General features: G+C 47.9%; 1 protein-coding gene across 4 annotated transcripts in view; it reads right to left on the bottom strand.

Moving 5' to 3' along the window:
* tln2b (talin 2b) overlaps positions 1-14,011 on the bottom strand; it is an 84,206-nt gene that overhangs the window by 23,403 nt on the left and 46,792 nt on the right. For all 4 annotated transcript variants that reach the window (XM_076038202.1, XM_076038205.1, XM_076038206.1 and 1 more), the window contains exons 14-31: positions 13,849-13,962; positions 13,480-13,588; positions 12,246-12,454; positions 11,902-12,000; positions 10,682-10,849; positions 10,023-10,317; positions 8,204-8,370; positions 7,542-7,670; positions 6,473-6,586; positions 5,728-5,841; positions 5,496-5,630; positions 5,170-5,298; positions 4,908-5,010; positions 3,495-3,703; positions 2,998-3,117; positions 2,123-2,320; positions 1,001-1,140; positions 195-288 (exon numbers count right to left, since the gene is read on the bottom strand). In XM_076038202.1, coding sequence (XP_075894317.1) covers positions 195-288; positions 1,001-1,140; positions 2,123-2,320; positions 2,998-3,117; positions 3,495-3,703; positions 4,908-5,010; positions 5,170-5,298; positions 5,496-5,630; positions 5,728-5,841; positions 6,473-6,586; positions 7,542-7,670; positions 8,204-8,370; positions 10,023-10,317; positions 10,682-10,849; positions 11,902-12,000; positions 12,246-12,454; positions 13,480-13,588; positions 13,849-13,962 — 2,646 coding nt within the window. The remainder of the gene's footprint in view (positions 1-194; positions 289-1,000; positions 1,141-2,122; positions 2,321-2,997; positions 3,118-3,494; positions 3,704-4,907; positions 5,011-5,169; positions 5,299-5,495; positions 5,631-5,727; positions 5,842-6,472; positions 6,587-7,541; positions 7,671-8,203; positions 8,371-10,022; positions 10,318-10,681; positions 10,850-11,901; positions 12,001-12,245; positions 12,455-13,479; positions 13,589-13,848; positions 13,963-14,011) is intronic.

Genomic DNA, 14,011 nt, shown 5'->3' with positions numbered 1-14,011 from the left:
AACAAGTCCGGTCATTTGTGTGTGCTGTGCGGGCATCATTCTCGAAGATGAGTTGGGATGTTAAACTCGCGTCTGGAACAAGTGGGACGCAATGTGAAGGGGGAGGGGGGAAGCCTGCAGACTCTGGCTGATGAGCAGCAGGACCGGGGCTGAGAGGGAGACGATCTCTGTGTGTGTGTGTGGTGCTGTGTTACCTCCAACTCCCTCAAGGCGTTGTCACACTCCCTTTGTCCTGCTGCTTGCTGAGTGCAGAGCGTGATCAGCTGGTTAATACTTTCTGTCACAGCCCTGAAATGCAAAGGGACGCCACACACACACACACACACACACACACACACACACACACACACACACACACACACACACACACACACACACACACACACACACACACACACACACACACGTCTTAGCTCTCACATGTGTCCCTCTTGATAACATGCACAGCCTGGCTTCGCTCACACAATTTCTTTTCTTCCTTCCTTTTTTTTTCTCTTTAGCTCCCCTGCTGAAGCATACCACTGCTAGCCGCTCACTCACTGTGATTGGCTAATGCCGCTCGCGCGCACACACGCACACACGCACACAAGTGCTGAGATTTTCTTGAGTTTGTGTTCAGCCTTGTTGAGCACAGACAGGCCCAATAGCCAAAGCTTCCATCTTCCTAATTAGACAGAGAGAAGTCAGTCAAGCCCAAAGCCCTGTGGGGCCAGCTGCCTGACTCTTCACGAGGGGGAGAATACGTGCTGCTTCCAACTATGCTGGACAGACACTGCTTGGAAAGTAGAATTTAGGTTCACGTCTAAAAAAAAATGTTTTATGACATTTAAGAAAATAATCTGGCAGTTTTTCCTCGCCTCGGTCGTCTCTAATCAGGAGCGGAATTCATACTTTTGGGACAAACTGTTTGGATTCTTAACCAAATGCTCGTAAAAATGGGAGAGAATGAAGGGGAAACTATTTAAATCACAACAAGAAGTGTTTTGTGCTTTCTTCACACCTGGCTGCAACAGCTAGAAGATTCTTGGCATTGGCTGCCCCGGGATCCACAGACAGAGACTTGGCAGCGAGCAGGAGCTTACTGGACGCCATGGAGATGTTCTTGAGATTGCCGATGACTTGGATCTGGTCATCTTTGCTCTGAAAAAAAGAAAAGTGAAGGTAAATAGAGACAAGTGACTTGAGCTACACTGGGAGCGCAGTAGGACTTGTCACAAACAGGTACAGAGCTGCTGCTATTAACTAGAACTGTCACTGGAAATTACATACAACTACCTACAATCACCGGCCACTTGTTTAAAGGAAAAAATGGCAACGACACGGTGCACTTAGGGATGTAGACAGGAACTAGAAGTTCACACAGAGCACCAGAGGGTGCAAAAAAAAAGGAGACTTAAGTGAAAGGGCTGTCAGTGCCAGCCAACCTGGTCTGAATATCTACTGGGATTTTCCTGCACAAACACTGCAGCGAACTGTCTGGGAAGAAGAGGAGATCTAGATTGAACCAAGAGAAACTCTGCGGAGAACGGCCGGAATGGCCTTGAGATGAATTTTGTCACAACTGAGAGCCGCCTCTGAACACCGTTAGCCAAGCTGAGCGCCGACGCTACCACACGTGGCCTTTGCAGTCACGTGATCGCAATCCAAAAGAGCACCTCTGCTAGGAGGTGAAACGGGAGCTTAGCATTAGGGATTCGCAGCCGGTGGAAAACCGCCGGCGCTAGCGTGGCGAACCAGTTGAGTCACCGCCAGGCAGGCGCAAAGTCCTCTACTTCAGTCAGCGGGACACTGCGAGCCTGACTGAAGGCTCCGGCGTCATGCTACATCAACTCCAATCCCACCATTTAGCAAATTAATAAGCAAAATAACCAGAACAAGGAGATCACAAGATCTCATTAAGTCAGACCGTGCCGGCACTCTGAGGGACAATCACATGCCTAACCGAATTAGATAAAAGGTCTCATTAACAAATGTCTTAAATAGCAAAGGTAATAAAGTGGCACGGAAAATGTGAGCCCAGTCACTCATCATTGGAGATTTTTCCCACTGAAGAGACGAACCCTCCCGGTTGTGCAGGATTCACATGAAGCGAGTCGGCCGGGGTCGCATCGTCAAAACCTACTTGGGTGTGTCCGGCCATTTCGATGCCAGCGTCCAGGAACTCATCAAAGTCTTGGCTGAACTTCCCGGAGGCGTCGGCCAGCTGGCTGCTGGTTCCGCGCGAGGAGTGGACGACCTCGCCTGCCGAGTGGTTGAGTTCAGCCGCGGTGTGGTTCAGATCAGTCTGCGCCTCCTGGAATGTTTTATGGCAGGGTGGGAGCTTCGAGGGGATGGACGGACACGCACACAAACACGCAAGTTAATGCACTTTTCCATGCCATGGGCCGACAAACAGCATTAGCTTCTGGCCGGGGACCCCCTTCTCAAACCAACAGACAAAATATGTAAAGAAACATCAACTTTTAGCATTGTTTTCTACACTTTTATTTGCTATTCAACACTTGTTGCATTTAGAATGAGAAATGTATTGACTAACATGCTGATAATCATTGGCATTCTTCTGTAAAGCCATACTTGATGTTCGCTGCTTCATATTTTCTTATTTTAGTTACTCAGTTCTTAGTTTTCTTTTGCAGCAGTGTCTCCCACAGCTGGACTGTTCAGTCTAACCCGTCCATTTTGCACTGGCTAGGCCAGCTAGAGGAGGAAATGACCTTGATATACAACAGTAACTGGCACATCACATGCTCAACACCATGAGCAATGTTTTTGACTGGATAGCAATGACGTGCTATATTATTACAGATTATATTTAATAATAATGATTAAACAATATTTAGATTATACTTATTATTGTTAGAATTAATATCTGATTCTATTCTATTATTCCTGTATTAGAATTGATTCAAATCTTCTTTCCAATTGTCTGCAGCCCCTGCATTAAAAACCACAGAGTCAGGGCTCAGAGGGAAATTCTCGAGTGTTTGCCTGACTCACAATGTCCACCAGCAGCTTCTTGCTGGCCTCGCCGATGCTCCTCAGGGCGATGTCGACATCCTTCTGGCCCGGCAGGCAATTCACGCAGTTGTTCAGGGAGTGTGACACAGCTTTGGCCACCTGAAACACAGCGCGCGGCCCAGTCAGCGGGACTGCCATTAGTCATTGTTACAATGCGCTGTCCTACATGTCCCTGGGCTGGGCTATAAGTGGAAGAGAAACGCATCTCCAATGCAAATTGCGCCTGGCGCACGGTAATCCACGCCGCTAAATTTATACCGCCGTCGTAGATACGGCACCGATGCCGTGTTCATCCCCTGGGGGGAGGGGCGGGAGAAAGAGGTCTTTTACTCCGGCGCTCCGGAGAGAAAGGCAGGGGGAGCGGAGAGAAAATAGCAAGGCTTGGAAGGGGAGGGAGGGATTCCAAGATGGAAGGAAGACACGATGATAAATGAGCAGAGGAGGGAGAGTCAGAGTGGAGGACGGAGACGCCCCACCTGTGCCAGCCTCTGCTGACTCTCAGCGTCCCCAGGATGCACCAGGGCCTGGTGGGCTTCGTGGATCAGCATGGCCGAGCCCTCCATCACATACTGGGCCGAATCCAGCATGGCAGCTGCAGCCTGGGGCTCCTTGGTGCTGGCTGCCACTCCTCTGGCTGCTTGAGCCAGGGTTCTCAGAGCCTGCGCCGTTTCCCTGGCTGCCACACCTGCAATCGACCAGCAAGCGAAAATAAATAAAATAGCACTTTTGGGATTAGAAAGACAAAAGCAAGAGAAAAACACTGATCACACAAATCCTTTGTTGAGTATTTATTTTTTTGACAACTTTACTTTTACTCCCTTACATTTGTACACAAATAGCTGCACGTTCTACTTCTTACATTGGAAGAACTCACACTCAGTTGTGTTAAAAAGAATTTTTGGAATTTGTTTTCTGAATTATGCTGTTGTATAGTGGATCATATTTTTATTGTGACAACCGTTTCGTTTTTGCAAAATTATCAACAAATGTACTGTTTCATGAGTAGCAAAAAAACATACTTTTTGTGTTTTCGCAACACAGCTATACTCGGCATGCTCCCAGTGTTATGAGGTAGTTAGCTATGGCAACAACCTCTCGAAAGAAATTGAAAGTGGCATTTTTGCGAAACACATTCATTTCAATCTCATTAGTCCTTGCAGCCGTCCTATTAAAGCAATACAGGGCTGTGCCTGCTGCCTAACTCTACAATAATCGTAATTGCCACTGCCAGGTCGGCTGGCAGGGGCCGGCTGCGCCACGCCGAGTGCAGACTGCGGTAATGAAAATGCCCTCATTGTTTAAATAAATGAGTTAATGCAATAAATATGGCCCGCACGGGAGGTGGCCCTCGCGTATTATACACAAAGCTGAGAAGAAAAGCGGCAAATTGCATCAAATTGCATTAACCAGCCAAGTGGAGCCGTTTGCTGATGGAACGTTAACTCCGGTGAAAACAAGATGAATGAGCGGCGAGCTGCACCCTGGGCCACGGCGCGAAAAAAACGCCGGCTGCGAACGCTCATTGTTAGAAAAAGCGTCTCTCTATCTGTCTCCATCGCTCCTCCCCCGAGATCCGAGAACGAGCCCAATCTGACGGAAAAGCAGCCGCGCCGTGTCGGAGGGAGTGGGGGGGGGGGCAACGGTGACTGCATGAGCGGAGGAGTCGTCAGTTCCTCTGCCAGCCTCCGCGCTGGCGATACCGCCTGGCACAAAACTTAACAAAACAACGTTTTCAAATTGCATTTTACAGTCAGCACCGGGAGTGTTTATTAGGCTCACTGACTCGGCAGTCTAAACCACCCCGGGCACCCAAATCATTCAGCTCAGTGTCTAATTTGTGCACGTGAGACCAGCAGTCTCTCTGTGTGCGCGGTGCATTTTGCGCTCACCTGTGTAATGCTCGTTGCCTTGCGCCGCACAGGTCAGCAGCTGAGCCATGGAGGAGCCCACAGCCTTGGATGTGCTACCTAAATCCTGAGCACACTTCTCCAGCTGTTCCAGCAACAGAGGGAGAGAGAGAGAGAGAGAGAGAGAGAGAGAGAGAGAGAGAGAGAGAGAGAGAGAGAGAGAGAGAGAAAAAAACACACACGCAACTTTCAAGATGGCCTCACTGGCTGAGAGCACGTTCAAAAAGCACGGTTGTGTACCGACCGTTTCCCCTGGAAGAGGTTTGAGTTGGCCGTCGATGACGGACATCTTGGCATCCTGCAGCTCACATTTCAGCGTCTGCACGGTTTTCAGGGCCGAGTCGATCTCCAGTGGCCCGCAGGCTTCATGGGCCTTTAGACAACATACACGTGTAAGTGTGACTTATGTGTAACCACACGATAGGACGTCATAATAAGGATGTCAGTCTGCATTACGTAGCAAAAAAACAAGTTACACATCAGAAACAAGGTTCCCAAAGTGTAGCCTCACAATGAACACTTTGCAAAAAATAAATCAAAAATAAGCTTAATGATATACAGTCAAGATACCTTCTGGGTGGCTGTCCTGAGCTCAGCCAGGCAGGTAGCCAAGTTCTTTGCACACTGGCCCAGTTGCATGGCTGCAGCCTGATCAGCAACGGTTGGAACGGCTGACTTTGCCGACACTACCATCTTACTCCCGGGCTGAGAGACGAGGAAAGAAAAAATAATAATACAAGTGGAAAAGGAGTAATAGGTTCATTAAAAAAAAGACTGTTGACAAGAGGGTCAAAGGTCAAACCTGCAGAAAGCTCTGGCTGGCCATGATAAGGGCAAGCTGGGCACCGAGCTCCTCAGGCTGGGCCTGGCTGCTCCTCATCCCCTGCACCAACTGGGGAATGCTGTCTGCTACCGCCTGCAAAATAAAGGATCAACACTGGCTGATGAAAAGTGGTGATGACAACACTAAACAAAACAAACACATTTAGATGATATTAATAGTACGCGGACAGAACGATGAAAGAAAACTGTTAGCTGGTAGGGGTAAGAATGCAATTATTTGATGTAAAATGTATTTTGTATTCAATTTTGAAGTTCCACTGAAAATGCTCATTATATTTCTATCTGGACAGGTTGGCTGACAACGAGGCAGGGATATGTGATGACATTGAATGTTATTTATGTCTGTCAGCAACCAAAGAAGTTCAAGAGTTATGGGTGTTGGATGAACTGCAGAAATCATCATTTCCTACATGAGGTCAAAGCAATTGCACAAGTTACCAACTTCAGGCTGACAGACTCCTGTCTGCTGGGCTGTGTGACACTCTCGTGAAATGCACCGTAACTGCATAGATCATGTGAACTGCTACCTCAACTTTGGTAACCAGTAAATGAGAATAGTGAGACGAGTGAGAGTGACCTCTAGTGACTGGGAGGGAGAAGCGCTGTCCACGTTTGGACGCTTGATTCGCTTAATTTGTTTCAACCCTTTCAAAGGCAAAGTCCAAAAGCGATTTATGTCACATTCAACTGACAAATGCCGTTACCTTGCAGCTGTGCACTAGCTGCTGGTGCGAGACTGTGTTCTTGTTGGAGGCGGCGGCGTTTTGGGCAGCTGCGATGGTCTGCGTAGCAGCAGCTGCCGCTTGCTTCGCCGCGAGCTGTTGGGGACACACAAATGGGAATCGTTTAGGCTAAAGTAAGAGCACTGGCTGACACTAACAGTCTTTTATCGTGCGGCGTATAAAGCTGTCACGTCACGTACTCCGGCCGAGCTTTTCTCATCTAAGTAAGAGGGGCCACATCCCAAACGTTTTGCGCGGGCAGGGAAACTGCACGGGATGCACCGCTCAATCTTGATTTCATGAGACCGTCGGCATGCTTTACTCTGTACCATGCTTACAAGACCCAAACGCTGAGGCAGTTAATGCACTGCTTAGGCCACATTAAGACTGAGGAGCTACATGTTGGGGAAGCGTGTACAAAGACACCAAGCTGGAATTTGAACACAAAACTATGCTCTCCATTCGTCTTGTGGAACTCACGTAGCTCATCATCCAGCACAGTGCACTGCACTGACTGGGCGTTTTCATTTACCAACATCTACACAGTTGGCAGAGCGAAGGCACAATGGGGGAGAAAATATAAAATAAGCATTGTGTTGATAGGACTGCATCAACTGTGACATGCACGGCTGCAGACGTGAGAGTATTCTGGCCCTCTGCGGCTCACGTGTTTCCTTCACGGAGCGCGGCAACCATTAGAGCCCATTACTGCGAGCATCTGATGCATGCAGCCGTACTGAGATATGTATTTTTGATAGCGGGCTGCTCTCAGCCCTGGGTAATGGTTTACGCGCTGGGGGAAATTGGACACTGGGTGCCGTAGAGCAGAGAGGGCTCTCATCATTAGGGGCAAACAGACACCAAAGGCTAAACACAGATCTTTACACTCAGATGGTTCACTCGCAGCACTAATGGGACTTATAAATCTCTGCTACAAGGGATAGAAAGAAACGGGGAAAGCCTGCGCCGCGCTGCTACTTAAGACACTAATAATCGACCACATCCGGACGGCGGTGATGATCTATTCATCAGGTTGACGGTCGTCACTTACCTCCAGCCTGTTGACCAGTTTTTTCTTGATGGCATTTTGAGCTGCGGCATTGGTGGCCACACGGAGCCCCTCGGCAGCTTCTCTGAGCCTCTGCTGCTGGTCCTCGTTGTCGGGGTAGGCAGCCGCTCCCTGCGAGCACATGAAAACACGACACAGGCGTGATGTCAAGTCAAATAATTCACGTCAGCTGATAACAGAAGCAACATTTTTGACAACTGAGGCAAATGAGCATTGGGCTGAGTTTTCCAAGTTACCTCATGTCTGTTTGACAATGGCAAACAAGTGCTGATGGATGTTTGACTGAAGAAAAACATCTGACAGTAAATTATTTGGCTTTTTATTCTGAACCACAGACTGATTTTAATGATGGTGTGAATTGGTCTCAATAACTACTGCACAAAACTACTGCACTGTGCATTTTGTGAAATTAGTACCCTGTGCTTCAGCTACTATTTAACATGACATACCAAGAGGAATATAGAGTCAGTGTCCACAAACAATAGGTGCACTGCTTGTGAAAATAGTCATTCTATTTATACATATATCCTAAACACGCTTTGTCTTGTTGAGGGTGGACACCAACTTAAACTAGGGACAATAAATAAATCACTGATGCACCTAACAATGCAATTACACCGTGACACTGAGCACTCCTGACTGACCTTGGCAGCCTCCACCATCCGGGCTGTGGCATCGGCCAGGAGTTTGGCAGCTGCGAGCAACTTCTTGGAGTTGTCCACATCAATTTCAGCCTCCGCATCAGACCTCATGGCGTTGACCAGGTCCGAGGTGGCCTGGGCTAACACCCGTGCCTGGCGCACCATCTCACCTGTTCGCACACACCAAGGGCTGGTCAGTAACAACAGGATTGTGGCATCTGGAAAATGAAAATTTAAAGTCCCACCAGACATATTGAACACAATGGAACTATTAAAGTCCCACCGATTGGATGGTCACATCCCCAAGGATGCAAAATCTGTCCTCCGCATTTGACCCCTTCCCTGAGGCGACAGTGAGCAGTAGTGGTGCCGCAATCAGGAATGACTGGCCAATCTCACCCCCACCAAGTCCAACCCTGAATACTGAGTGCCAGACGAGGAGGCAATGGGTATCATTTTTGTAGTTTTTGGTAATGTTGAGATGAGAATGTGTTGTGGTAAAGGCACAATCATTTCATTCCCCTTACAAACACATGATGCCTGAATATGCGTTTATTCAGTTTGGAAAGTTATAGATTTCTTTTTTCACAAGAGGCCGACTAAAGTCCTGTATGAAATCTGTAACAACTGGAAATAGGTTGAAGACAAAAAATCAGCTAAAAATGCAATGGGATCAGGACATCAATATCTAGTGGACAATGGTGGCCTCCAGGTTAGAAAACAAATTGAGGTGAGCAAAGTAATTTATCAAGACCTCTAATCCTCACCGACGCCGTAGAGGAAAGAGGGGATTTTTTTTTTTTATGCAATCAGGTTTGTGTAGCCGAGTGTCTCTGCAAAAGCAAGGCTTCATCTCCAAGGAACATTCTTATATAAATAAACTATTGAAAAAAGGCTTTTAGTGCAGGTATATGTCTGCCATTTAAATATTTGTCGACCTAAAATAATCTCCCCATTTCAGTTTAGTAGTTGAAAGTGGACTAAAGAGAGGCTTGGCTTTGACTGATAGGAAGAGTCATTGAGTGACAAGACATAAGATTTCTGACAGGTTTCCACAAAACAAACCTATAATCATCATGTCAGCCAGACAGTATGCTGAGTGTGTGTGTGTGTGTGTGTGTGTGTGTGTGTGTGTGTGTGTGTGTGTGTGTGTGTGTGTGTGTCCTCTCAATATGTTCACCTACGTGAACTTCCTATGAGTCATCCTCTCCCTCAACAATTAAAGTCATTGAAATATCTCCCCACACATCTGCTATAAAAAGTGCTTCAAACACCCACCACCAGCTGAAAATATCTTATCCAGAGAAACGTTTCACTGACAAGACAGCAATACAGCCGGGCAGAACAAGCTGGATTCACAGACTGCGCTACGACTCCAAAGATCCTTTTCTTTTCTCCTTGATTTATTAAAAAGGTAAAAGTTTACCCCTGCGCCGCTCAACTCATGTGTTTCCTTTTAAGATTCAAAGCCTTCTTGATGCTGATTGAGACCAGACTTGGAGCTCTGTAGCGGTTTTGGATGACATGTTTCCTACAACCCCCTGAGAATTGAACTTGGAGTTTTGAAAGTTGTTCGGCCTCATGTCTCGGACCATAACAAATAGCCGCGGCCTTTGAAAATGCCTCGCGGGGGTTTCTCTGATCACCCGAGCACAGGAAAAGGTCTCGGGGCACCCTTTGCGCACATGAGAGCAGGTCTGGTGACAGATGTTTTTCATTCAAGATTGATTTTTACGCCTCTTATTGTAAGTAAACACCAACCAGAGAGGCATTAAACTGCTGTAACCTGAAGCACACAGCGTCTTCATCCTTCCCAACTCACCGGCGTCCCCCATGGAGGTCACGATGTTTTCCGTCACGTTCATGATGGTGTCCGTCGCCTGGTCGTAGCGCCCGATGGGCTCGCCGCAGCTGGCGTAGTGCCGGACGTGCTGCAGCAGGTCGGCGAGGGCCTGGCTCACCATGCCAGCTGCGGCCCCCACCTGCTTCAGCAGCTCGCCGTCGCCGCTGGCCGAGCGACACGCCTTGACGCAGGTCTCCACGGAGCGGTCCACCAGCTTGCCGGCCTCCACGAGCTGCTCCTGACACACCGGGGAGCTGATGGTGGGGCTCACCACCTGGTGACGCAACGCAGAGGTGGGAGGGGATGGGGAATTAGAAGACAACAGTTTGATAATAAAATAGTGGTGGTTAAATTCTGGAAGAGTGTTCTAACATCATCAGGGAAGCAAGGCCTTTTTCTGCTGGTTTAAACACAGCACAGTTTATTGGACAAACCTGTTGAAGCTCACACAGTGTACTTTTGCAGGATTTATTTAAACTCTGTTGACTCTTGACAGTATTGGTGGTATTATGAGGTGCCACAAAGGACCTAGGTGTGAAATGCCACTGCATTATAAGAATTCTGTTAAGTGACCCCCTGCATGCTGGTGAGTGCTGTACCACCTTTAGCTACTGAGGTGAACCAGTTTGGAGCAGTACCTTGGTGCAGGCCACCAGCTGCGAGGTGGACAGGGCACACTGCGTGGCAGCCGCAATAACCCGGTTCTGCAGTATGGTGTCCTCGGCCACCTGAGCCACATTCTTGGCCTTCAGCACCAGCATGGCAGCTGCATTGGCCACAGCTTTGGCCAAATTCATCAGGGTGTCCTGCAACACATTAATCAACGTCCTTCACTGAAACGCGGCACAGCTGTGCACGAGTGAACAAAAGTAAGCAGCAAAGTAAATGTTCAGAGCTCGTTGGGTTCCATTGATATGGTGCTTAATACAGTCACAACACTGTGGTGCTGTGTGTAATTAGTAAGAAAAGTGATTTAAAGGCACTGTAGGCCAACTCTTTTTTACCACAGCCACCAAAACAAACCGGGGCAGGGGCCACAGTTTTGCGTCAACATGCATGTCGAGCCCCGAACATCCACTGAGCAAACAAGGATATGACAGATACAACATGGCCATGACTGCGCTGTGGGCAATGTCGGGTGATAGAATTTACAATTTCTAAATTACAATTTAGGCAAACATTTTCGCAGGCTGTGTCATCAACAGGAACAAACAGTATCTGCTCGCTGCCATTTGCTCTTTATTGACATGATGTCTGGAGACGGAGGGAGGGAACAATTGTGAAGGCAGGGAGGAAAGTTGCACGTTTAGCGTGAATGTGCCTGTGCACCAAAACAAACCAGTGCAGGAGCTGCACCTGCCCTTTAATCTCTTTTCTTTAAATCCTTCCACATTATATCTTCAGTGTCCTTCAGTGCAGAATCCAGGTTCAGGCAACATCACTTTGTATTGTGCAATACTGTGTACACGAAAGAAATAGTGGCACACTCCATACATGTTCGAACAGAGTCTTTCAAATGTGCATTCATCTATATGTAATTGAAGAGCATAGCTGAAATAACATGAACAACACGGCCTTGTCGAGACACCGTGAAGACACCACAGAGCGAAGAGATTGGTGCAGCGATGCTGCCAGGCACATTCTACAGCCTGCAAACTGTGACGGCAGATAGCCGAGACAATGCGCTGCCTTTTATTGGTTGTTACTATTAAAGGCTCCCGTACCGTTGTTATAAAATCCACCGTCTAATAATAAAGCCTCGTGGGGTTACGTAAGTGTGTATTGACACTTTTTGAGAGTGTGCGTCTTCCTGTTTGGAGTGCAGCGTCATAGAAACAGTCGGTGGGTGGATTCCAACCTGGAACTTCTCGTCGGTCTCGCCCTCCCCCATGTGATGGAGCAGGTCCCCGCTGGCCTGTCCGATGCTTCCTGCCGCTGTGAGCACCGTCTGCCTCGGCTGCAGGAGGACGACATGAACGCAGTTGTGAGGGTGGTTTCCATGTCCACACACACACACACACACACACACACACACACACACACACACACACACACACACACACACACACACACAGTCCTACGAATGAATTCAAAACAAACTTCATTTGTAAAGTATGAGACATTGGTAAGAGGAAAGGCATGCGGCGCTGGACTGAATGTGGGGCTGCTTTGCAAAGGTCAAATGAGCATCGGACGCGTCACCTCGGCGGCGGCCGGCTCGACGGATCGGAGCAGATCGGACACGGCTCCCGCCAGCATCCTGGCGGCGCCCATGAGCTTGTGTCCGCTGCCCAGCTCGTCGTCCATTAACGCCGCCAGCAGCTTGACGCCCTTGGACATCTCGGTCAGGTTGGAGGAGATGGTGGTGATGGCGCAGCCCACCGCCGTGTAGTCCGTCTCCGTGGGTTCACCTGCGGAGACGGGGGAGGCGGAGCCGTCATCACAGTTCAACTCCTCCTCTGCCGCCGCGCATCTCGGTCGGCGCCGCGATTCAGCTTCCCCGTCACGAGGCGCAAATGTTGTTGTGCGTCGCAATGAGGGCGTCTCGCTGAGACGAGGCTGAACTGATGGGGCGAGCAGCCGTGACGGCGGAAAAACTTTGGGTTAGGGAGGTGTGTGTGTGTGTGTGTGTGTGCGTGTGAGTGAGTGAGAAAGAGTGTTACTGCCTCCAAACAGATGGTGAGGTAAGATTAAAACGCTGCAAAGGGCTGGCAGGAACTTGACTGGCATCCTGCCAACCCGACACTGAGAGCAGAGAGATAGATTGGCAACAACATGAGCCTCATAACAGCAAGCTAAGGATTTATTCATCAGGGATGAAAACGTATCAGGGAAAATATCAGGTGGACAACTTTGCGGCTAAAAAAAAAAGAGAAAAAAACATGACAGGGAAGCGCTTATTGCTGACTTGATGAATGTGTTTATGAAGCCACTGTTTTGGATCTCAGTAACTCATAGGTAGATTAAAAAAAGGTTGCTGTCAGCAAATTTCAGGATTGACCTCTGGCTATTTCTTTCTCTCTCAAATGATGAGTAATGGGGATGAAAATGAATCGCTTGTTTACTATAAATTAACTAATAAAATGTGATAATGACTAATTGTTATCCTAGAGGTTATTAAAAAGAATAGATGCAATTAACTTGTTTTATGGTGCAGTTCAATGCAATATATTTACTGTGTACTAGTAATATAATACAATATTTTCACAATGTCAGTGGTTGCCCTGTTTTTAATTAAATTATTAGTTTTAATTTTTACATCATATTTATTTCAAAATTTTCATTCACCGTATTTGTGTTTACGATTTCAATCACTCTCTAATCTTTGTCACTCAACTGCTGAAAAATGAGTTTTATACACTGAATGAGATTTGTATAAATCAGTCAAATGAGGCGCGTGCGCTGCAGGACTGTCGGGATTCTCATGGTAACTCACCTGCCGTGAGATTGACCACAGACGCTGTTCCAGCTGTGATGGCATCAACTTGAGAGTGGATCTCGTGTTTGGACTCATCCACTTTGTTCTGAACCCAAGCCCTGGATGCCTTTGGGTGGAGGAGGAGGAGGAGAGAGAGAGGAGATATCGGCTTTCATCACAGCGGGTGATTTCCAGCTCACATTAACTTTGGTGTTCGGGATTAAAGGGACTCGGGGCCGCTGTACACCTACAGCTCTGGAAACACTCTGGTATTAAATATAGCCAGTGTTTTTACCAGACATTTGCTCGTCCTAACTACACGGAGACAAATCTGATTAGTAATGCGAGTCAGATCCAGTGGGATGCGAGAAAAAGAAGCAGACTGACCAGGTCGTGGCCCAGAGGAGGCGGATTATCAGCATATCCAAGGTCAGCCTGAGCCTGCTGCACCGCGTGCATGCTGCTGTTGATGGTCCCCATCAGAGCCTGCTGAGCATGACTCTGACAACAACAACAAATACAAACACAACAATCACACAAAAGCAATGGA

The sequence above is a fragment of the Nelusetta ayraudi genome, unplaced genomic scaffold (assembly GCF_046127955.1).
Source record: "Nelusetta ayraudi isolate G7.1 ecotype Tasmania unplaced genomic scaffold, CSIRO-AGI_Nayr_v1 ptg000053l, whole genome shotgun sequence".
NCBI classification, from domain to species: Eukaryota; Metazoa; Chordata; class Actinopteri; order Tetraodontiformes; family Monacanthidae; genus Nelusetta; species Nelusetta ayraudi.
Note: the sequence above shows the minus strand (reverse complement) of the source record. Positions and strands in the feature narration are given on the sequence as shown.